The 26,214-nt window shown below is 36.1% G+C and overlaps 1 protein-coding gene across 1 annotated transcript; it reads left to right on the plus strand.

Annotated features, from left to right (window-relative positions):
* The first annotated feature begins 8,822 nt into the window (after nt 1-8,822).
* On the plus strand, nt 8,823-23,509 carry LOC104903074 (la-related protein 1A). Its single transcript, XM_010691054.4, has 14 exons — nt 8,823-9,528; nt 10,046-10,577; nt 12,310-12,475; nt 12,903-12,993; nt 13,219-13,290; nt 13,423-14,141; nt 16,530-16,599; nt 19,263-19,364; nt 20,471-20,802; nt 21,068-21,211; nt 21,343-21,406; nt 21,704-21,849; nt 22,320-22,424; nt 22,967-23,509. Exons 1-14 carry the CDS (start codon nt 9,280-9,282, stop codon nt 23,148-23,150), a joined length of 2,976 nt encoding a protein of 991 aa, XP_010689356.1. The 5' UTR covers nt 8,823-9,279; the 3' UTR covers nt 23,151-23,509.
* The last annotated feature ends 2,705 nt before the right edge of the window (nt 23,510-26,214 follow it).

A 26,214-nucleotide genomic window follows, 5' to 3' on the forward strand; every position in this document is an offset into this window, starting at 1 on the left:
AAGTCTTTAAAAGATTTTTATCATAAAAGATTTTAGAAAAGAGTTAGATAAAAGATATATAAAAAGATTTTGGAAAAAGATTATTTTTATTGAAAAAGATTTTAGATAGTTAGATAAAATATGATTTTTATAAAAGATATTTTTATCAATAAAACTAATTAATTTTTTCATTAAGTTCGGCTAGAAAATGCATTCTATAAATTGGGCTTTCATAAAAACTATTTTTAAAATGTTTTTAAAGATGGACCTTAAAAAAGTTATTTAAACGTATTAGAAAGTGGTCTTATTAAAACTAGAGGTGGACATGGACCGGCCTGACACGAGCCCGCTCGAGGCCCGATCCGGCCCGTTGTCCGCTACGTGGGCCGTGGGACTGTCACGGTCAAGAAATTTTATTTCAAGCCCGTACCGGCACGAGCCCGCCTAGATGGCCCGCAGGAGGCACGAGCCCGGCCCGCCGGTCATGGGTCTGGGCCTGGGCTGGGCCGGGCCGTGGAACAAATCTATAAATTTCAAGCCCGGCATGGCCCGGCACTCACAGGCTTGGGACCGACCCGTCATCTCCCAAAGCCCGCGGGCTGAGTTCGTGAACAGGCTCGGCCTAGCCCATTCCCAGGTCTAAATAAAACTAGTTATAAAAAGGATTTTCGGATTGGGGTTAACAAAATGAGTTAGAAAATGGATTTGGGCATAAAACAATTTATTTTAGACTCATTCTTTACACTTTCCTGGATCCGGACCAATTGGAGCAGGGTATTACTCATCATAGCGTACTAAATGAGGAGACACGATTATGTGTCTACAATATCTCATATATGTTACCTAGATCATGAGGAGAATGAGGATGGTCACACGGAGATACTGCCCCTCAAAATGGTAATATACTAATTTTACTGGTCTATTTTTCAAGAGGATCTTGATCAACCAAACTGGGTACCTGACAAAATAGAGGTTAAGAGGATTGAGAAAAAGTTCCACTAGCTTTACAAGGAGTCTGGCCCGTTAAGTGTGAAGGAGAAGAGAGTTCACCACACAAGGTTGTTGCATTTCAATCTATCATGGAACTTATATCTTTCTCGATGAGATTGATTATGAAACAAGAGCCTCTTGCATGCTTGTGTGCAAAGCATGGGCATCATGGTTCCTCAGCCGAGAAGACAATCCTTTCTATGTCGAGAAAAAATAGGAGAGGTGGAACAAACGTCTTCAGACGAGAGAATACATGGTGTGGCATCCAGCGGACTAAATTCTGAAAAAGTTTGAGAAGTACCTTAATTAGTAATTTATTTCAGTTTGTACTCTCTAGGTAGAGCTACGTGAGGCTTGATCCCCTAAAAAAATAAAAAATTCCAAAGTTGTAATATATGTATTTGTACTAAAAGGGGTACGTAGGCAACTCATATTCTGAGTGCAGCTGCAAAAAAAAATTATGTAATATTTCATTTTCAATATATCAGAATTACGTATGTTGGGCCTGATTCTCCAAAAAAAAATCATCACAAGAAAATTTCTTCCCAAATCCAAATCTAGCTACGGAGATACGTAAGCAACCTTTGGGTTCGACCCCTTTTGCATTTGATATTTTTTCCTTTATGGTTTCAGTGCTTAAAAGCGGTCAATACATACGGATCACAAAGAAGAATGAAATTTGGGGCATTATAATTTCCTAAAATAAGGACACATGCCTCGTAAAACCTCTTTATTCATTTGCTTTAGTAGCAATAGAATTATTGGTTTGTTGTTCAATGATTGTAAAGAATTGATATAAGAATGGATGAGTTCTAAGAATTAGCTGGTTGTATTATGAACGATAATGGAAACTGATCTAAAGGAAAAAGTAGCCTCGTCTGAGTCGGTGACACGAACAGTGCCCCATGGATTGTGAACCTTGGAAGCCCCACAGGTAAACTTGCCCATTACTCTGTGGGAGCGATAATCAGACGATATATCAGGTAATGTGAAACCTGTGGATGGCTGATGAAATCAACGAAAAATTTGCTCTGGAGTAGTCGCGGTTATTGGCCAAAGTAAAGCAAATGGTTGGGTGATGACCCCTCATGTCGAAGTGTAAGCTTTGTCTTCTCCACCGCCTTCTATTTCCCCCTGGTTAAAAGAAAGTATCTATAATTATGAAAGTTATTTCGATATTGGATTCCCGATTAGGAATTGTATCATGGTAAGTTGTTTCGATATTAGATTTTCGATAAGGAGTTGTATCAATGTAATTGATGTTTATTCATATTTGAATATTAATATCGATATTGGCTTCTCGTTATATCCCTTTTTCCTTATTTATTTCTGTAGCAGCAGGAAATGGAAGGATATCATCAAATTGATTTTGAAATTTTTTTGTGTCTTATCCCGAAAAATACGAGTCTAAAATGCAATCTATAATAAAAAGTATACGTCTAAAAAAAGAAATCAAAGAAATTCAATGAAAAGACTAAAACAAAATGATTGGAAACTAGGGTTAAAAATCTTGTAGGGAATATAATGTATTTCATTCCCTGTGGAATAAAATAAAACAAAAAGAGTAAAAAAGAAAGAGACAGTCTGGATAAGTTATGATGTTAACTTTTCATTTCATTTATAGGAACTCCGCCTGGGCCAGCTCAGGATTTAAGTTGATTCGTCGAAGTTCTGACCACAATGAACATTCTCTGTTAGTGATATTGTCATCCTTGTCTGCACAGGCTGTATTCTCTGCTACCCATCTCAGCAATATGTCTGAAATTCCAAACAATGAGCAGCCACATAACTCTCCTTCTCTACCCGATCCAATGGTTGAGCTCCGAGTACTTGTCCAGGCCATGCTTGACCAGCAGGATAACATTGAATAAATTGTGTTGGGCATAATGCGCCAAAGCGCCCAGATGCCTCGTCCTCCATCGGAGTCGGAAGTAGCTTCCCCTTTTCGCCTTGATCCCTTGAACAATGAGAAAGAAAAGCCCATTAAACTTGAGGAAGAAGTGGCCGGTTAAGCTCAAAGAAGTCTTGAAAGGTATGACGAAGGTTGAACCATGGATGAACATTCATAGAATAACACTTTTCCCAAAGGCACGATTACCTCATAGTTTCAAGATGCCTAATCTGACAAAGTTTGATGGTACCGATAGTCCCACCAATTTCCTGGAAATGTATCTAAGGGCAATGAGTCCTTGAGGAGTGGAAGAGTCTTTGATGGGTCAACTCTTTCGACATTGGTTCAGCAATTCCTTGGGTTGATGTAGTCAGAGAATTCTCAAACAAAATGATGAGTAGGCCTAATGAAGAGGAACAAATACAAATGATTATGAAGAATCTTCTTTCTGTATACCGGAAACATATGGCATAAAAATAATTTCCAACCTTCAAAGCTTTGATTGCTGCGAGAACTCCAGTAGAGGATGCTGTGAAAAGGGGAGACATTAAAAAGGACGAATGTACTGGTGGCGCGACTTATAATGCAAAGTTTAGAAATAAAAAAAGAGCCCCAAACGACTCATCAACTCCTAAAACAACTAATGTGATCCATGTCATTGGCGCATCTTTTTCATTCCAGTTGTGACCCCAAAAGGAACTGCACTCCTTTGAACATGACTTATTCCCAAGCTTTCTCCAAGCTAAAAAAGGTCAATCTCATTCAACCGTTGAATCCATGCCCACCTCCTAAGAATTTCGGAGCCACACATCAAAGGGCTGCAACCACTATCCTTCATGACCTCATCGATGACATTGTGAAGGTCTATGTAGATGACATGATTGTGAAAAGTGAAGATCTTGAGGGACATATTCCTACACTAAGGTCCTTCTTCGAAAGAATCAGGAAGTACAATCTAAGGCAAAATCCTCAAAAGTACGTATTTGGCGTCACTTCGGGGAAGTTGTTGGGATCATTGTCAGTCAAGACGACATCAAAGTGGACTCTAAAAAGGTGAAAGCCATTCAACAATTGCCTCCTCTAAAAACAGAAAGAGAAGTAAGAGGATTTCCTGGCAGAATTCTAATCAGTTGATCAGAAAAGAGGCATCCCGTGAGTGGAACGAGGAATGCCAGGAAGCTTTTTATTCCATGTACCTTCAAATTCACCTATTCTAATGCCACCTAGACCAGGAGAACCTCTGATTTTGTATCTCACTGTCACAGAAATGGCTATGGGAGCTCTCTTAGCTCAATATCAAGAAGGAACAAATAAGGAAGTTGTCATATACAATCTCAGCAAGGTATTCCTAGAGTATGAGACAAGATATACCCCACTGGAAAAAGCATGTGTCTTTTTGGTCTATGCCACAAAGAAGTTGAGGCATCGCCTCCAAGCTCATATCACCATCTAATCTGAATACTTGATCCAATCAATTATTTATTTGAGAAACCTATTCTTAGTGAAAGATTGGCGAGAAGGCATGCTCCACTTTCTGAGTTTGATTTTCAATGTGTCAGCTAGAAATCTGTTAAAGGAAGAGCATATCTGAAACCTTAGCAGAAGGACCAGTGTTAGGAGATGAGTATGATGATGCATTCCTTGATAAGTATTTATGCTTCATTGACAATCCACAATGGTACATGTATTTTGATGAAGTTTCTAATAGGAGAGGTAATGGAGCAGGGGTTTTGTTAATAGATCCCGAAGGAGTCCATATTCCATTTGCTGTTAAATTGGACTTTCTAACAACAAAGCTTCTTTTATATATGGATTAAAAGCTTCTTTGGTAGCAGGAGCAAGACATCTCACGGTATGGAGATTCCAATCTTATCATATATTAAACAATAGGAATTTGGAGAGTTAGAGATGAGAGATTGCAGCTCTATACAAAATATCTTCAGGAGTTAATCCCTTATTTTGATGATATCAGCTTCAAACATCTTCCTCGGGAGGAAAATAGTTTCACGGATGCTTTAGCCAATTTCACTATTAATTTGACATAGGAAGATGGTACAAGGATCCAATAAGTTCTAATTGAAGAAAGAAAGGGGCCTATAGTGATGGTGGCACAAGTTGTCTCCATGCTGGGGGATGAAGATACTTGGTACAAGGATATCAAGACTTTTTTGGAAATTATATCACAAATAAGGGTTTGATGGTACTCTACAACTTTAGGTGAATGATAATGAGAAGCAATCCATCATGGAAGAAGTTCATGGGGGTGAATGTGGACCTCATATGAATGGAAGGATGTTGGCTTGTAAAATTTTGCGAGCATGTTTCTATTGGAATACTCTACAAGATGATTGCATTAGCTTTGTCCGCTCTTGCAAGCAATGCCAAATATTTGCTAACCTCAATCATATGTCGCATGTGTCACTACATACTATGGCCTTTTCTTGGCCATTTTCGAGTTGGGGAATAGATAAAATCGGACAAATTCATCTGAAGGCTTCAAATGGGCATCAATATATTCTTTTAGCAATCGATTACTTTTCGAAGTGGGTTGAACTTGCGTCATTTTCAAAGCTTGGGGCAAAGCAAGTCTCGAAATCTGTGATTAACAACATTATCTGTCGGTATGGCATACCTTTTAAAATCATCTTTGATAATGAATCAAAATTTGAGGGTCACCTGAAGACAACTCTCACAAAATATGCAATTAAGCATCATTAGTCCTCACCTTATCGTCCCTTAACAAATGGTGTGGTGGAAGCAGTCAATAAGACAATCAAGACTATTGTTGCCAAGATGACTGAGAAGACTAGGGAATGGCATGACAAACTACCATATGCCCTTTGGAGATATAGGATATCGATTAGAACTCTAACAGGAACAACCCTATACTCTTTGGTTTATGGGATGGAGCCAATCCTACTAGTTGAAGTGGAGATACAATCTCTAAGGGTCATAGCAGAAAGTGAAATTTCAGAACACCAATTGTGCAACACTCGTTATGATGAGCTTGCATTCGCAAACGAGCACCAACTGCAAGCTTTGCATAATATTCAACTCTATCAACGGAGAATTGCCCGTGCATTTAACAAAAGGGTTCGCGATAGAGACATTCTAGAAGGCGATCTAGTTTTAAAGGAAAATATAGCTCTGTTGCATGATCCTCGGGAAAAAATTCAAGCCTAACTGGTCTGGACCATTCCTACTCAAGCATGTCACCACGGCGGGAGCAGTAAAGCTAATGGATTTTGATGGTAATGAATTCACCCATTTCACTAATCTTGATCAATTGAAGAAATATTATGCTTAGGCATCAAAGTAAGTGTAATTCTTGTAATCAGGTAGCCAAGCAATCTGTGGATTTTATGCCCTATCTATTCATTCTTAATAAACATACCATGTGTTCGTCGATATTCATAGAGTGTGTACAAAAAAGGGAAACAAAAAAAAAACAAAGAAAAACGAAAAAAAAGCAAAAAAATAAGAACAAGAGGATAAAAATAAAAATGACGAAGCACGTGAATTTTTTAGGTTTTATGTGTTATGCTTTTATGTGGCATATGATTGATAAGTTATAATTTGCATATCATATTTAATGTTAAAGTATGCACCTGTTTAGAATCGCGTTCACATTGAATTTCTCGCAAATAAATAATCCTCACAAACAAATATTTTTTTATTCATCCCAATTGGGGTACTTCATTTCATACATAAAAGATACATAAAGCCTCTATTTTCTACCAAACTTAAATAAATAAAAACAAAAAACAACAACATAGAAAATAAACATGACATTTCTCGCAAACTCTTTTTCTCTTCATGGTAGGCCCTTCTGAACCATTGCCTTGACCAATATCATGCAGGCGCCACTAAAGGTAGTCATCATCACCTATCGAAAAGGGTGATTTCGCTATTGCAGATTAGCCCTTGCCATATAGTAGGTATTCTTTGAATACCACTCATATCAGCCTCATAAGTGGTACATGTTGAAAGAGTTTTGAGGGCACGAATGTGTTGTTGCCTCCAACCAATTTACCTTAGACACTTCCATGGAAGGTAGAAAGTGACTTGGCAAAGCTCGGGTAATTGTACGCCTCTGCGATCAGAATTGCAATATACAATTGCACCAATGCCAGGGTGGTTTGTTATCCACTTTATGTCTTGTTGCAGGAAAAAAATCCCCCCCCCCCCCCACCACCTTTTTTCTCAGGAATCACCATAGTTTGTTTAGAGGGTAATAACCTTTGGTTAACCCTTTTAGATCACATGATTTTAGAGATTTTCTTTTATCTTTTAGTATGATTTTATAGGATAAAATCCGATTATGAAAATATCTTTGAATTATTGATTTAAACAAAATAATTAATTATTATTAAACAATTAACTAGGATTTTCAAAGGATTGTGCTCAAAATACAATTAATTATCATGAATATTAATTGGGCTTTAGAATAGGATATTAACACTTTTCAAAATGGGTTCAATTAGTACCACAATATGTTTCATCATTGGATACTTAAATGGGGAGACATGATTATGTCTCTACAATGGGAAAGAGACTAGTGCTGAGACCAGTACTAAGGGCCTTGCAGCCAACTTGTCTCTGGTGAAGCGATCAGTGAACAAAATTATATGATGCAAACGATGCTTAGTCCAGTCACTTAGTTATGGAATGTCTTTAAGGAATAGCGAAAGAGGATGGATGCTCGTGTGCCCAACACTAAGAAGAAATTAAAGAATGTTCCTGCTAGGCATCCTCATCCGAGTCTAATTCTGAAGACAGGGTCTCTCCAGAGAAGTCTGAAAAGGAAGAGGCAAGTGAGTAAGAAGAGGATGATGATGATGAACAAGGCAATGAGACTAGAGATGACTCTGTTGAATGATAATTTGCTCCCCTTTTCCATATTTATAACTTCTTCTCTAATATCAGACTTTTTATGCAATCCTTTCCCCAAATTAGAACACATTGATTTTAATGTAATTTGGTTTGCTACTGGTTTGTAATATTTTGATAATTAGGATTATTATCTTAGATTGTAATCTGTAGGAAAAATGATAGTCACAACATCTCTAGAATGTTGTTAAGCTTCTTAACTAGATAACTTTAATGCTTAACTAAGTAGTTTACTATCGGTTTGTGTGATATGATCTAGTAACATTGTTTCATTGCATGGTTGATTTTTTGATGATGTTAAAAGGGAAAGAATTGATGAAGTTGTTCAACATCTTGAAAGTGGGAGAAAACATCTGACTTCATAATGGCAGTTGAAGCTAAACTAAGTCTAGAGAGTACTTAGAATTTTTTGAAACCATTTTTATTAGCTTATTTTCTGTTTTTATTAGAAAAAAATAAGTTTAGATAAGTCAAATTCAGCAAAAATAAGGTTACACTCTCACAAATTTAAAATCTAATAAGTTCAGATAAAAACTAACAAGGTCTAATAAGTTCAGATAAATCCTAAGTTGAATAGAACATACATCATTTACATAATTTACAGATATTAGTTTTAGAATTTTCAAATTGTTATTGGGTTAATAGAAAATACTAGAGGCGATCAACATGGGTCCGACCAGATCCGCTCCATAATGGGCGGGTTTTGGGCATGATTTTCCGATTCTAAGTTCTGAGCAAAAAACGCCAAGACACGTACAACCTGAATCTGAAAAATTAGGCTAAATTTTGACGCGGTCTGAAAAGTCTATTTGACTCGACCATAAAACGTTTTGGGGCGAGAATTTTTACCCAAGGCTTTGGAGCACTTTTTTTAAAACTAAAGTCCAGTCTAACTTGACCTATGATCAACTCTACCAAATAGAAAAAAAGAAAATGAGGTGGAAACGAAAGGGTGATGTGGATGAATCAATGGTCCGGATGGGCTTAACTTTGGTGGACTTGAATACTGATTTTCCAACTTGGTAAACTTGCAGTCCTACAAAACCCTAATCTGCTATAAAACCCCACATCACCTACCACTCTCTCTCTCCTCTCTCCTCTCTCCTCTCTCCTCTCTCCCTCTCTCTTGCTTACTCTCTCTTTTTCTGAAAAATTATCCGCTCTTCTGTCGAAATCTATCCTTCCCTCTACTCTTTGCTCAGTGTTTGACTATGATCACAACTGTGTTTATCCACTCCTTGATCCAATGAAGCTGGTTATACAATGAGCTAATTGTGTTTGAATTGAACTCGGTTTGTGTCAAATTCTTGTATCTTTTTCCGACTTTCTTGTGAGGAACCTTTTTGTTTGGGGTTTAAGGGTTACAGAATTTGTTCAACTCAAGAAGTGAGATTAATAAGTTTGAATAGAACTGGGTTTGTGTCAAATTGTTGGAATTTCTTTTGGTTTGTGGGAATATTTTGGTTTGGGGTTTAAGGGTTTATTTGAATTGAATAATTGAGATTGGTTGAAATTGGTATTGGTGCGTGATGATGGCGATGACGCCGGAGAATGAGATTGGAGATGATCCGAAAGAGGTAAGTGAGAGTGTGGATGATGGTCCGAAATCACCTTGGAAAAGGCCGGTTGATAAGAAGGGTGATAAACCTGTTATGGGGGCTGAAGCTTGGCCTCCTCTCTCGGATGCTCAGCGGCTTAAGAATCTCGACGCTCCCTCGAAATCCCTGGCTTCCGAGGGTGGCACTTCTTCTGCTCAATGCACTTCCAGTGATGTGCAGGTTAGTTTTTTCATGCTTATTGAATTTTTCAATTTGATACTCGGAATGAATTTGGTGGCAAATAAGACCCTTTTTTTTTTTATAAGTGTTACCATCAAGATTACGAGAGCTGGGTTCTTATGAACAAGAGTTTGTATTGACGAATGTGCATCAACAAGAAAGAACTTAGAAAGAATGAAAAGTAACCATAGCATAATTTGCATAATGTGGCAGTAACTTTGCCTATCCATTCATTGCGTTCTGGTGCTTGAAACTTTAGCTACTACACACCATATGTTTTAATATATGCTGATGACATCAAGCATCGATTTTGTTTTAATGTTCTTCTATGTGATGTTGCATACTTATTAGTCATTACTGAAGATAAATGAAGCTTTGTCAATTGTTATCATTGTAGTCTATTTGTGATTTGATGTGAATTTGACATTTAGATACAACAAGACATTGGATGATGGAATGAAAAAATACACAACCTTTTTATAAACTTATTTTGTATTATGCTTGTTCTGTTTTACAGGATTCAGCTGTGCAGCAGAAAGCCTCCAATGTTTCACATAAGCATGGGCAAAACCGTTACCACAGATCTGGATCTAAGCGTAACCTAAATAGTGGGCCTCCTTTGAATGTTCATCATGTACCATATTATCAGCCAGAAATGCCACATGTTTACCCACCCATGATTCTTTCTCCGGTTCCGCTTCAAGGATACGGGTACCAGTCATATCCAACTGCTTTCCCAGGGGCTGAGAATCAACTATCTAATGCAGGCAGTGAAACTCCTCTGCGAGGTTTTGTTCCACCAAGTTATAGTATTGATGCCAATCGAAATATTCAACCTCCACGAGGAGATCCCAACATGACTGGTCCCAACCCCTATAACAGAAGACCAAATGTTTCTGAAGCTGGTGCTCGTCCATATCCTTTGTGGCATTATCCACCAGCATACAATCCTACAGATGGTATGATGCAGCAAGCTATGCCAAGGGCTTATCCGCAGTCTTCTATTTATGGGCCAGCTCCACCATATGTGGCTGGACCAAGCTTTCCTGGTAGAAGTTTCAATTTCTAGTTCAGTCTTAAATTTTTAGATTTTATTTTGTTGCGGTGTATGCATGAGTATCTTTATCGAATTGTCTTGAAGTTCCTTTTCTTCGTGCTATATAACGCCGTCTTCTTTTGAAGTCGACATGACTAAGGCTATGTTTAAGTTCACCTTAATTTACTCATCTGATCTTGAACGTTTATTTTATCTCATCTCATATGAACTTATTTAAGTAGATGTGACTTGAATCTTTTTCTTTGTCTTGTGTGATCTGATTGTCTGTACTGAAACTATCTTATTATCATTCTTATTTAGTAGTTATACTAAATCTGTATCTGTTTTTGTTCTTGCCACTTTCCTTTTTAAGTTGTATTTTTGGTTCTTCCCACTTTTACTTTTCCCCTCACAAGTCACAACTACCCTATTTGACTTCATGGTCCATTATTCCTTTCTTTTGTAAAGCAATTGGGAAGAAAAAATACGGAGTTAGTAGTTGGGTTTATATTTTACATCAATCTTCTTATTAATATTATCACTACTAGTGTTGTTATTGTAGTTATTATTTAGATAATTAATACTACTACTTCTAACAATGAGAACGTTAATAGCAATAAATATAATAAATAACGTATTATTATTATTATTTAATGAAGAACTAGTGGTACTATTACAAGTTGTCAACGTGTCGAACCCCATAGGATCCAACTCCGACCCGATTCATAATTGGACCCTAGAATCAGGTCTGACTCTGGATCCGGATCAACCAACTCCGAAAGTGATCTGAGTCTGACCCTATAGTCTTTGAGTCCGACCTGGGTCCAACCCACTTACCTGCATTTTTTACTTCCTGGTTCATTTAGTGTCGTTCAACCCTTAAAAGAAAAAGAACCTCTTGCAAGGCAACTTTCAGTAGTTTCAACATTATCATTAGAACACAAATGAAATCGCCAAATAAACAAACACAACATTATTGAGAGTATCAAATTGAGGTCTAATATTCATATATTACACTCAAAAAATATATAATACCAAATGAGTTCGATAAATATATAAATCAACAATATTCAAGAATCTCAAGCTTCTATAAAGATCTATGTTAAATCCAAAAGTTAGAGCATAAAATTTTACTTATAAGTCTAACTTTCGACCATTAAAATTAGAGGGGTGAAATTGAAAAAAAAAGTGGAACTACCATGTTCTTGAGTCTTCCAATCTGAACATAATTGTGATGATGTGACCTTTGCATCATGGTGATTAAAATTTCAGATGATAATGCTAGGGTGTGACAATCATATAGGCAAAAAAATGGAGGGTTAGGAGGAAGGAGAAAGGAGCGGAGGTTTTGAGGAGATTGCAAGAGAGATAAAGAGAATGGTTTATGAGAAGAAAAATAGAGGCAGACTGAAATATCTACAGTTTTTTTTTTGGTTTTTATATGCAACAATTGACTTGTATATGAGCAGCCTCAATAGAAGTCATACTCGGGTAATCGGGTCAGACTTTTCACAGCCGCCGAGTCCGAGTTTGATTAGGACTTTATTTTCCTGACTTGGATCGGACTTTTTGCTTCGGATTGGGTCAGACTTGGATCAGATTTGAATTAAATTGCCATCCTTACTAGTTACATAGCCTAATCATTTAGTTTTGCTTTTCTTGTGTTATTCGCCTGACATTTCTTTTGAGGTTTTGATGGCTAAAATATATAACCTTTCTTTTTGAATATTATTCATGGGTTACAGGTGCTGCGCCAATGTATTATATAAATACTCCTCCTCCAGGTTCTATTAGGGCACAGTACGCACCAAGCTATACCACACATCCTTTGAGTCCTATGGCACCCATTCTACCTCCAGAGACTCCAGCATTAAGGGAGAGCATAATAAAGCAGATTGAGTACTATTTCAGGTATTTTATGCTCGTTATAGTTATGTGGACCAGTTCTGGGGATTAGTTATCTCTGGATGCTGGAATCTCGATCTGTATCTAATTTTTAACCTTGTTTTTTAAAGAAATTGTGTGGTAGCTTCTGATGTTGGAGTCAACTTGATTTGGGCCTTGTTTCCTCTTCCTTTATGTAGTAAAACTTGGCTGCGATTCACTATTTCTGTTGCATTCACATTAGAATTGAGTTTGTGTTTAGCAAAAGACAGCGACTTTGGCATAGTATGTGCATTTAGAGGTTCACACTGCCATCATAGCTCACATCTACTTTATGTAACCTTATTTGATACTGTGGCATTGTTATATTCTTGTTTGTGTTGTTTTCAGTTTCCAGAACTTCCCCTTGAGTAAGAAGATTTTTCTCACGTTGAGTTCTTGTATGCTTTGGCAGTGATGAGAATTTGCAGACTGACCATTACTTGATTTCTCATATGGATGGTCAAGGATGGGTTCCGATTTCCATCATCGCTGATTTCAAAAGGGTAATATGTATTGGGTTGTATCAAGCAGTTAACCTGCTTTATACCTATCTTGTTCTGGTTGTTTCCATATTGTTTACTCAGATCTGTATACTATAATCAGTATTTTTACTAGCATTTTTATCTATCTCTTAGCATTTCATGTTTGATTTTTAAAATATTTTCTGCATTGACTTGGGTACACCAAGTGCTGACTTGTGCTATTATAACTTGCTGTGATATATATAGGTCAAAAGAATGAGTACAGACATACCATTCATATTAGATGCACTTGAGAGTTCCAGGGCAGTGGAAGTGCAGGTTAAGTAGTGTCCTTATGATTGTTTTAAATTAAAATCATTATTGGTTATTTCTGTAAATTCTGTTCTTTGGTGTGATAACTCCTCATGTATGTCTTCTCTTTCTCTATTTCCCATAAATTGTTTTAATCAGGCTGACAAGCTAAGAAAACGTGATAACTGGTCAAAGTACACTGCTGCTGTGGAGCATACATCTCCAGTAAAAGCTCAGATGTCGAAGGATCAAATTGCAGGCACAGTGATCAGCAATGAGGAGAATAATATGATCAGTGAAGTTAGAATGGATGGTGCAACTGAAACAGCTGCCATTTGCTCATCAAGCAGTGATAATTTAGCAGAAGTATCCCGAAATGATAATAAACTTAAAGGTGAAGATCAGAAAAGTGTGATCAGCAATGAGGAGAATAATATGATCAGTGAAGTTAGAATGGATGGTGCAACTGAAACAGCTGCCATTTGCTCATCAAGCAGTGATAATTTAGCAGAAGTATCCAGAAATGATAATAAACTTAAAGGTGAAGATCAGAAAAGTGTGAAGGTCATAAATGATAGTGATAAACAAGCTCTGGTTCATGGGCAGCCATTCTCAGATGAGAAGCAAAGTTCTGAATCAAACATTAAGTATGCAGTTCCACCTGATGTGGCAAGTGGCTCCTCCACCAATGATAAAGTTAAAGCACACAAGCCTACAAGAGAAGCGTTTCGTGAAGATGATATCATTGATGAGCAACGTGAAATGACTATGAATCTTGATGATTTATCAGCTGATTTTTCTGGTACTTTTATGCTTGATGAAGAGCTTGAAATTGAGCGGAAAATGCAGAAAAAGGGTGTACATGGCTCATGTAAAAGGTAATATCTCTTATATGTACCGAAGGTTTCTTATTAAGTAATTCTTTATTAGGATAAGGCTGCTCTTAATGCATGTTTCTTACTGTTGGGTATTAATTGTTTTCATAGGGTAATTTGATTTTGGTATCACTTGATTTTTGAATATTTGAAAAGGGGATATATATATTTCCGTATTTTAAATTGCACCATTTCATTATGGACACTATTTATCAGCCAACTTAGGAGTAAATTCTCTTATTCTCATATAAGAAAAAGTATAGTCAAGTAGGATCTTGTTAGATTAGTCCAAATGCGAGGATTCCGAATATCGATTTTTTATTATTTTTACTTATACGCAATTAGAGATATTAATGCTTAAAGAAGCATGCTTTATTACGTGAAAAAACAACTGGTGCAACTAAAACAAATATAGAGGTTGTATAATATAAGACTGTCTTCTAAAAAAAAAAAAAGAATATATTATACTTCATCCATTTCGAAATACTTGACACGGTTTGTCTTTTCCACTATTCATACACTCTTCTTTGATCGTCTCTTCTGAATTTAATGTAAGGCAAAATATAGTCATATGAGATTTTGTTAGACTCGTCTCAGCATATACTTTCATAATACCAACTTTTTGTAACTTTTACTTATAGGTAATTAGATTTATCAATCGAAATATGCATTGGGCCATTGACAAGTGTGTCGGGAGAAGTGTATCAAGTATTTTGAAACGGAGGAAGTATTGTGTTATAACCGATGTTACTCCGACACCTTCATTTACCTCAAAAAAGGGTGTCGTGTCCGACACAACACTTTACTTGGATACTTCATTATAAACTAAAAACTTGACTTATTTCTATAAAATAGCCGAGTCGAATACTTGGACACCCGTGTCCAAGTAAACACTCAATCCATTTCTGATTAACATACATTATAATTGTGTTTTCTTTTACTTTTCAAGTATTTGAAATCTATAAGGGTTTAACTTGGTGAACAGATTGTTGGATTGTTTACCTCATCCTAGAGAATAAGGGTTTAACTTAGTGAGTGGATTCTTATCCCATCTTGCATTGGGAAGAACATAAACCCCATTGTCCCATTATTAATTATTGCTTTGTCATGTAGTCATATGAGATTTTGTTAGACTCGTCTCGGTATATACTTTCATAATATCAACTTTTTGTAATTCTTACTTATATCATATTAACCGACTCGCCTCACCCATGAAACATGAAAGCAAGTCCAAACTGTGAAACATGAAAGCAAGTCTATCCTAACACACGACTAACAAAATTAAAAGTCCTAATGCAAATAAACTCTAAACAACCAATAAGACTCTATGACTAAGGGAATTAGACTCCTAATCATATTAGGATCCCTTCATCATTCACACTCCTAAACCAAGTAGAACAAGCCCAACTTGCAACCAACAAAGTGGACTTCTATTCAAGATATAACTCCACTCCAATTAGAATCCTAATCCAACTAGGATTTGGAATTCTAACCCAACTAGAATTACAACCATAATAAGACTCCTAATAGAACTAGGAGACTAACAAAATTAAAAGTCCTAATGCAAATGAACTCTAAACAACAAATAAGACCCTCACTCAGGGAATTAGACTCCTAATCATAATAGGATCCCTTGATCATTCACACTCCTATACCAAGTAACCAACTAACTAGAATTCTATTCAAGATATAACTACACTCCAATTAGAATCCTAATCCAACTAGGATTTGGAATTCTAACCCAACTAGAATTACAACCATAATAAGACTCCTAACATAACTAGGAATTCTAATCCTACTAGAATTAGGAAAACTAATCCTATTAGAACTAGGAAACAACAAATCCTAACAGAACTAGGATTTGTAGGAAATGACCATTTCTCATATGGATCTTTGCATCGACTATTTTGTAGAAAAAAGTGAAGTTTTTAGTTTAAAATGAAGTATCCAAGTAAAGTGTGGTGTTGGACACGATTGGACACCCCGTTTTTGAGGTAAATGAAGGTGTCAGAGTAACACTGGGTACTACTGTTATGACTTTTTTTGGTATTTCCCATCCTTCGAAAGGCCATGATTGGAACTACATGGACGAGCTCTTTCAATTTGTATTACCTAACTTTTTAGGTTGAGGGGAAGTGGCTAAAGAATTCATTAATGAAATAATGGTTATGTTTCTCTATGCGTGGAAAGGGTTTATTGATAACGTGGTTAAAGAAGTTATTAAATACCTGACCCAAATCAATAGTTTCATAACTGATATTTATGCCTAGATGTGTGTAAAATTACTCTTAGTACAGTATTTCTGTAGGAAATTTCATGCTATGGTAATATGTTTTTCTTTTACTTGTGTTCGTGCGCCTTAATGGGGGTCTAATTTGTGAACCTTGACAGGATCGAGGATGAAGATGACGAGATAGTGGTCAACGATCAGGATGTTGAGAGACTTGTAATTGTCACTCAGGTTTAGTTTTATAACGATTGTTAACTGTAGAAGTACTGAATTTTTTTTTATGAGGAATTTATCTATGGTTTGACTTTATTAAGTTGCTATTCTCTGGGTAATGTTAGTTAGGCCAACTGACAGTGTTAGTCTTATGTTGGTTTCTAATTCTCTGGATTTTTAGCTCCAATTAGCGAATAAACCACGGAATTTTCTTGTTATGAATTGGGTTGAGACCCTAAAGCGATACTTGGTTACAAATATAAATATATTATTGAATTCTTGCTGGAGTTTATGCTGTTTTGATGTCAACACAGATTCTTTTTATCAGTCAATGAATTTCCATTTTGGGGTGTATCTAATTTTATGGAAGTTTTAGTTGATTTTTTTTATGCTTGTCAAAAAGTTAATAAGTATAACAAAGATTTGGAGAAGATTTTAAATTAAAGAAGACATCAACAATGCCAAAGGCCTAATGCCTTAATTCCCTAAGGGTCGGCAACGTGCATCAATATTTATCTCTTGTAGTCGTCTATAAAGATCTTCTTCCAACTTTCATTATCACCTAATTGTTGTATGCTCTTACAAGCCCAATTTCTTAAATGAAAGAAGAATTGGGGGGGAGGGGGGAGGTAAAGTTTCAGCCCTCCTAGTCTATGAGTGCAACCATCTGTGTTCAGTGGATGGGCCACCTTGTATGTCATGATGTCTTTTCACATGGTAACGACATCACCTAAATTATTTTCTCTGCGCTCACCATATCCCCTTCGTGCTCCTTGTGGCACCCTCCTTTGCGCTCATCCTCAAACCCTGCTGGATGTCTTTTGCTCGCCCTATATTTCCTCATTTTAGTAGGTCCCTACTTTTTTTCTTCCTTGCGTTACTTTGCCTAGTATTTGCCCTATTTCTCTTCCTCTCTTTCTCTTTCTCAAGGTGGGTGAAAGGAGGAGAGATAAGTGCTAACAAACATGGGGTGGAGTAGTGTTATGGAGGTGTAGAGGTGGTACCTGGGAATTTTCTTTTGTAATTTTTCCTTGTTTTGGAGTTCGTATCTAGAAAAGGGTTTCCCGATATTTAACATCTGTTGATTATTTTTGTACTCTTCGATTATTGCCTTCGCCATATATCCTGGACTAGAAATAAATGAGAACTTACCGAACAGTTAGGAATACCAAGTCTCATTTTCCTTATGTTATATTGTATATGAGAATGTGTCCGGTGGGTAGAAAATTACAATCTTCCAGAGCTTAAAACATTTAATATTGAAGGTAAAATATTCAAGCTTAGAGAGAATCTGATCCTAGTATTGGCTCTATAATCTGCAAGCCAACAATTAGAACTTTGCAAAGTGTGTTAAGGGTTTTCTGTTTCTGATCCAGAATTAACACCAGGTCCTTTATTCCAATTTGTCTTAGAATTGCTGGTGGTCTGTCAAAAAATAATCTGGTCTAGTAACCTTGCGGTGATGTGCAGTAAGATTAACATCCCTGCCTGACTTCTTTGTGAAAAAAGTTCAGAAAGGAAATGTTGATGACCCAGGAGCGTATCTATGTATTAGAAAAACAGGGTTTTCTTCTAATTATTGTCATTTTATATTCTGTCTTGTCTGAGGAACATCCTCGAAACTGTTAGTAGGAGAATAATATAATTTCTGGTGTACAAATTCTGCTCTGTGTGATTAACAGTAATTTATTTCTACAACCCTAAACTAGTCAACTTGCCATTGGGGGTATGCTCTCTGGAGTCTGGACTGCTTTTTTCTTATGTTATCATAGTAATAAATATGAGTGCTACTTAAGATTGCACTTTTAAAGCTGTGCTACTACAAAAATATAATTTCCATGTAACATTATATGGGGGCCATCTGTATTAACACTCTGTGACTTGTTTTTGGCTTTGGTTATGGTCACTTGGTCAGTATCCTGTATTAACAGATGATCACTAAGCGTTCATGTGATCTCTAAAGCTGTGGGAGTTTTATTGGCTAAGCAATGTTTATTTTACTTCCTATATATATTTTTTGTTGATTTTTCAAACTTTATCTACTATTCCCTTCAAAGTATAACCAAATAAAAAGATGACTGTTTTGTTTTTTTGCTTATCACTTTCCTGATTGTTTCTCCTCACCTTTTTCAATAGCACAAAATGAGTTTTACAAGGCAATTTATTGCTTGAAGTGCAATGCCGGCTTCCTACTTCGCATGATGGACTGGAAACATAATTATAAGGGAATTGGAATGGGTTATGTAAAGATGATATCTTTGTGGCTGTTCATTTTTGTGAGGGAAAAAGTTTCTGTGACTAGAAGTTAATGGAAATTTGCCTTCATGAAACAACCTTGCCACTAGTGTGGATAGGTAAGTAGTACGGGAACATTTGGACATCTTCAAACTATCAGATCCGGCCAAAGGTGGAATTAGTTAGAGTCCTAGAGGTAGGTAGTAATTTTTTTTTTTTGAGGGAGGTAGTAATTTATAGTAGCTTAACTTAGGCACCTGCATATTTGGCACTGAGATTAATGTAAGTGTTACATTACTCTTTCATTTATTATCTATATTGTTGATTACTTTGCATTGTGATGAAACTGGTCTCAAAGTTTTTGACTTTTCAGTATTTTGTGGGACTCAATCAAGTGACTATTTTTACGCTGGATTAGTGAAAGTTTATTGTTGATCACTTTACAGAATAGCAGTGTGCTTGGAGCTGGAAGTGGAGTTCAGAAATCAGATAGCATTTCCAATGAGCATGCATCTGCAATCAATGATGGTCTCTACTTCTATGAGCAGGTTTTCATGCGAAAACCCCTGCTTTTGTCTATATCTTGTTCTGTTGGGATTTCTTTATTATGCCACGAGTTTCAATAAATCTGTAAAGGCAGCACTTAATTCCGGTCAGGGGTGGGGGGAGGTGCGAAAATCCGGTGGGATGGGGTGGGGTGCGAAATTCCGGTCAGGGGTGGGGGTCACATGTGCGAAAATCCGGTGGGGTGGGTGGGGTGCGAAATTCTGGTCAGGGTGGGGGTGGTGGGTCAGGTGGTGGTGCTGGTTAGGGGTGGTGGGTTGTGGGGGTGGGGGTGGTGGTGGGGGTGGTGGGTTGTAGGTGGGTTGGGCTGGTGGGCTTTTAGGGTTAAGTTTTTGGGTGAGTTAAGTTTAGGGTTAGTGTTAGTGTTAGGGTTAGGTTTAGGGTAGTTAATTAGGATTAAATGGGGGTTTAGGGGTTAATGACTAACGGAGTTTAACGCCCTTAGTCATTAAGGGTAGTTTGATGTATTTTTTGAAAAGTGAAGGGTATATATTGAATTCCAAAAGTCAAAAGGGTATATGGTGCAAAAAAAAATTTGTCAGGGGTATATGGTGAAAAATCCGTAAAATCTAAGATAAAGAATAGTCACGTGAGGTCCTGTTTGATTCATTTCAAAGAGTACATTGAGAATATCACAATTTTTTTGATCTTTACTGATATGTAATTAGAGATATTATTGTTATAAATTGTGCACTGTCGAAAGTGAAAGAACAAACAGGCACAGCAAAAGGGAATGGAAGGAGTAACTAAGTAGACATTTACGCGACACTTCAATGCTTCTGGCCTTTTAAAGATAAGAAGTCGGATACATTTTAGTTTTACTTTCCTCAATTAGTTTGATCTCTGAAAACGAGGCCATTGAGAGTTTATTTAGACAATGTTTTTTAATGAGCGTTGTATAATGTTTTTAACTTTCGGTACATAATCTCTTTACACAAGTCTATATGTGATGGGTCTTGACAATAGGATGCTTTTGTTGCAAATTTTCATGGTTCCACACTGATAATTTTCTTGGAAGGAGATTCGGTGCTTAGATCCTTCAGTTATAAGCAAATTGCATTAGTTTATGTTCTTTCTCTATTGTTGTCAGGAACTCAAAGCAAAAAGGTCTCATCGCAGAAAGAAAAACTCTAATATGGAGAGCAAAGATGGGAGCTCTAGATCGCCTAATTTTCCTACTGGTGTAATGAATATCAAGTCGCCTGAAAACTCTTTCGGTGGTCACGGGAGTGATGAGGCTGCTCATCTTAGTAACAGAAAGAAGCAACACAAAGGGTCAGGAAAACAGCAGTCAAGTCACAAACAAAGATTTTTCTCTAGGAGTCATGGAGGTGCTCGCAATTCACTTGGAGTTATATCAGAAAGTCCTCCAAGTAATTCTGTTGGGTTTTTCTTCGGTTCCACACCACCTGAAAACCATGGGTATGTTGCGAGCATCTAGTGGTATGCATTAACATTCTGGGTTTGGTTGATACTCATATCCTGACTAAACTTCTATTATTTACAGCTTATAGTTTAGCCAGTCTTGGATCTTTGCCATGCTTAGAATAATTGTTTAAAATTTCAGAAAAATCTCATGATTTGCTAGAGTCTTGACATGTTTTCTTATTTGTATACGTGTATAACAAAGCTACAAACCTACAACAAACAGAAGTCTAATTTTTAGAATTCGTGTTCTTTTTGCCAGTCTCAGATCTTCAAAATTGTGTGCTTCTCCTCATGGGAATGTCGCAGGAAGTAGTCCTCCAGTAGGCTCCTTGCCAAAGTCCTTTCCGCCGTTTCAGCATCCAAGTCACCAATTGCTAGAGCAAAATGGCTACAAACAGCAGAAGTAAGATCTAGACAGTGCTCTGTCCATGTAGTCTGCTAATTTCTGTGATTATAGTTTGTCTTGATTGAATCATATTCTAGTTTATTTGCTGAATGTTAGTTAATTAACTGAAGTATATACTTCTGACTTAGGTACATGAAGTACCAAACGCGTTGCCTAAATGACCGAACAAAGTTAGGAATTGGATGCAGCGAGGTGAGGCTTCTTTTTGGATCATTATATTTTGTCTTCTCTCTCCCTGAATTGTATGTTTTGCTGTTAGTTGCACTCTTAAGTCTTAACCCTTATGGTGTCCAAAAACGGTTGCTCTTGATGTCTGTTTTAGGTTATAGCTCAAATGTGGCTTGCTATACATCATCAGTTTGCTAGTTACATATATTGTCTTATCAGCACATGAGTTTTACAAATTTATTTGTTGTCAGTGTTAGTTTAATGTGGGGATTTGTACTCACATATAGTTGTATGCATGTAGTCTAACTTACTTTCCTGCAGGAAATGAATACTCTTTATAGATTTTGGTCATACTTCCTTAGAGATTCTTTTGTTCGTTCGATGTACAATGAGTTTCGGAAATGTGCTCTGGAGGATGCAGCTGCTAATTATAACTACGGGCTGGAATGTTTGTTCAGGTTCTATAGGTATGTCCAAATGTCATCTTTGATCATTTTGCAAAGTCATTAAATTTTGTTAATACAGGAACCCAATCTCTTTTTAAGATGCACAAATTCTTGTATGACACGGCTGTAGAGTAATTTATACACCTCAACCTGCATAAATGTGACCCCTTTTAAAGTTAAAAGTTACTTGAGGCAAGGGGTAACTATTTGTTCTAAATTGCTCACTTCTACTTGTATAGATTTATAGAAGTTACCCATACAAAGTCATAAGCTACCCGTTTTTCTAAAGTGACCCATTTTTGTACACCCGGTGCATACAATATTAATTGTTTAAAATGTAGTAAATAACAATAATAAATTTGCAGCGGTTTGCTACAATGCCATCATATGCATCCTTGCTCTTGATTTGATTGCAATGATCTTGGCGCTAAAATGTAGAAGGCCCTGGTTCTGGTTAAAATAACATGCTTGAGCTTTCCTTTCTATATCAGCTATGGCTTGGAGAAGCAATTCAAAGATGACCTATATGGGGATTTTGAGCAGCTCACTCTTGATACTTACAAGAAAGGCAATCTCTATGGCCTTGAAAAATATTGGTATGTCTGACTCTTTCGACATTATGGTTAATATGCCACAAATCTTTGTTTTAAACAGATTTTTTCGATGGTCCATATTTGTTTAAGAATAGAAACTTCTTTTTACTGTTTTTATAAAATAAATAATATCTGACTGGGGAGAAGAATCTTGGGAATCTCACTCACATTTGGAAATAAATCAAAATCTATGCTGTGTTTTAGTATCACTTATGTTTTATTTGTTTTTCTATTGTTTCTTTTATTAAGAGATATGCATGTATTATCATGAAAAATTGAATAAAGAAATATCAGTGTTTCGAGTGAAAGATGCATGTCAAATTTTCTACTCCCTCCGTTCCAAAAATATCTGAACACTAGTTGGGACACGTATTGTAAGGTGATAAGTTGAAGTGTGGTTGTCAAATGTTATTTAAAATCGATGTTTAGTGGTACATCTTGTCAGTTAATATTAAATTTTTAATCTAAATCAAATGCCACAAGAACCTCAGTTGAAATTGTGGAAAATGTAAATTCTTGATTTAAATTGAAGCATCAATGTGCAGGGCTTTTCACCATTACCGGGAAAGACGTGATGACAGAGTAACCTTGAAAAAGAATCCGGAGTTGGAAAGGTTGCTTAGAGAGCAGTTCCGTAGTATAGATGACTTTCACCACGCCAAAGTGAAGTCTGAAATGAAGGATGAGAATCAGCCACTGGCAGCGACACCTCCCCCTGTAGCGGCTTAATTATACTGAGTGCCAATCCAATTTTGAGAAGCTAACATGTAGATGAAAGGAGTCCGTGGATTTTGTATGTTTTGTGGCTGATCCACAGTTGTTGCGGATGCTTTTCTAGCTATCTCCCTCCAATCTTCATCGTCTTTCTCCAACTCCATTCGCAGTCTTTTATAATGATTTGATCCCTCTTGTTCTGACTTGTCTGCGAGCTTGGAAAGGCATCTGTGCATTAGATTTGACTCTTTTTTGGAGTAATTTGTACATAAGAGAACTGTAAGACCCAAAAAAGAGGGGAAAAAATTGAAAAAAAAAAAATTTGACTGAAATGGTGTCCATTCCTTGTCAAAATGCGTGTTCGGTTTTCCATATATACTCCCTCTGCTTTTATTTATTTGTTACATTTTTAAAAAAAGGGTTGTTTTTTTTTTTTTATTTGTTACATTTCCTTATTAGGAAACTTGTCCCACCAAAAAGTAGTAGTATTATATTTGTTTTCCCTCTTCTTCCACCAAAAGTACTACTTTTTTCCTTTTTTCCACCCTATTTAATGCTAAAGGGGTCAAAAAGTACATTAAAAAAGAATGAAAATGATATTTCCTAAATTCTTGTGTAAATCAAAATGTAGCAAATAAATAAAAGCGGAGTGAGTAGCTTTTACGTGCACATACCTGCACTGCAACTGATGTGACGACGCAGATGTAAATTTTTTCCGTAGGCAAGATGAAATGCCTTAGGAGTTGGAACCTCTTATAAGTTATAAGTCGATCCAATCCGGGTTGGTGGCTAGATATTTTGGAGGGGATTTCTTTATTTATTAGGAAAGATAATTGGTTCAAAAACTAACCTTTGTTAGGCTACTAGCTTGTAGGACATACGTGTTTAGAGGCTGAGTACAATGCTAGGTAGTCTAGAGTTAAATGTCCAATATATAATTGGGATGAGGATTCGAATGGGTAATGTCTTGAAATTTGGGGTGGTACTCCAATAAGCTACTACCTTTCTCTCTTGAAATGTGCAATGTTTTCCACATAATGATTTGGACGTGGAATACATCGTCTTGAATTAAAACTAGGAGGAATTAGGGAGACGGATTGTAATAGCTAGATGGTGCACCTTGTTTTCGGAAGAATAAGTCTCGGCAGACTTTGCCCACCAAAAGAAAATACAGTGCCCATCACTGTTGTTGTTGGTGGTGTTAGATTAGTGTTACTGATGTGAATTTGAAGGTCTTCTTCGAAATCTTGATTAAAAGAATGAATCTTTAATGAATCTTGAACCGATTTTGAACCAAGAAAACAATTCTTGATCACTATTTAAGGTGTTTATTCGAATTCTCTAAGTATTATGCCCACGTTTTTATGATGATGATTAAAGAAACTAAGTAACCAGGATATGAAATTACCAAATCCTAACCAAGGTATGATAATAACTAGGGTTGCATTCACTGCTAAAGCTTTGGATTATCTCCTAAAACGTTAATTTCACAAGGAATAGGTTAAACTCACAAAATCAACTCTACCTTTATTATGGCCGGAAATTAGCACTATATATATTACAAGACTCCTAAACTCATTAGAACTAGTAAAGCTTAAAGGATAAACAAAAATAACTAACTAACAAATCTATCATCACACGCCTAAACTACACGCCTAACCAAAGATAAACCAAAAGAAAGACTCCTAATAAGACTCAATGACAAAGGAATTAGACTCCTCAATATAATAGGATTCCTTCATCACTCAAACACCTAAACTAAAGAATTATAAAGCAATTAAACTACACAGTTTCCTAACAGAACTAGGACACTACATAAAGAATCCTACAAAAACTAGGATTGTGCATTTTGATGCTCCACACACGCATCAGTTACATTGTCTAAAACATACAATAAAATGAAGTTGTTTTTCATTAACGAAACTTTGTAAATAACTGTTCTTTTAAATTATTAATAGACGTAATTATGTAATTTAATTTAGATAACAATTTTACACGCATAGTCTTTATGTACTTTTAAATGCAACTTTCTATTACATTTCCATTTAACATGGCCAACATCACATGTATTCCACTTGACGATCTAAATCTAATGATTACTTTAATATCTCTAAACTTTGTGGAATAAAATAAAATCTATTTATTACTTTTGTTTATATTATACTCGCTTTCTCATATCAACTAAATAATAATTAAAACAAACTAGAAAAAGGAATATGTATGTTTCTTGGATTGACTGATTAAAGAAAATATAAAGCATTTTTTTGGGTGTTTTTTTTTTTTGGCAAAACTAGAAGTGTATGAAAATGGTGATATGTTGAAGTTTTTAATACCAAAAAACAATTCTTTGCAATTAAAAGTAGACATGAAAATCATGTGTGGTGATATATAGTAGTTTCTAATACCGATAAAGTTTTCACCAAAAAAAAAAGTTTTCTTTGCAATTAATGGCTGGGTTTTTATTATTTACTTTTACTTCATTAATTACTATTTTACCTTTAGCTTTATCTAGTATAAAATATCAAACTCAACCGTAAAAATCTTCATTATAACATTCATAACATTTCTCCCTCAATAAAAGTGATTTGTGGATGTAGGCAAATTTTTTTATTGCATATGCAGGGTAAGCACAAATTTGACTCCCTTATTATAGAAGTTTGTGTTTTGAATTTCGTTTTGAAATGAAGTCGACAACAAATCTTTAAAATAAGACTCATAAATCTACTTTTATATTAGGAAACCACAGGGACATCTTAGGGACTTAGCTCATGTAGATTTCGCCATCATGAATTCATAATTGGTCAATGAACCAAAGATTGGGTTTGAGGGGTGGTGAAGGTACGAATATGACCATGATTCAAGTTCACCCATTGTTGACTTCTAGTTAATACAATTCATGTCTAATTTTATGCAAATAAACAGCCAAATAATATGTTCATATATTCTAATAATTAATCTATGTTGGTTTATTAAACTAACAAAAGACTAACTTTGTTATTAAGCAATCAAATTACTAGGAACATAATAGATTGTCTAAATTTTATGATTTAAGCAGAAATAGACATATGAGTGATGATGA

This window comes from Beta vulgaris, chromosome 9 (genome assembly GCF_026745355.1).
Source record: "Beta vulgaris subsp. vulgaris cultivar EL10 chromosome 9, EL10.2, whole genome shotgun sequence".
Taxonomy (NCBI): Eukaryota; Viridiplantae; Streptophyta; class Magnoliopsida; order Caryophyllales; family Amaranthaceae; genus Beta; species Beta vulgaris.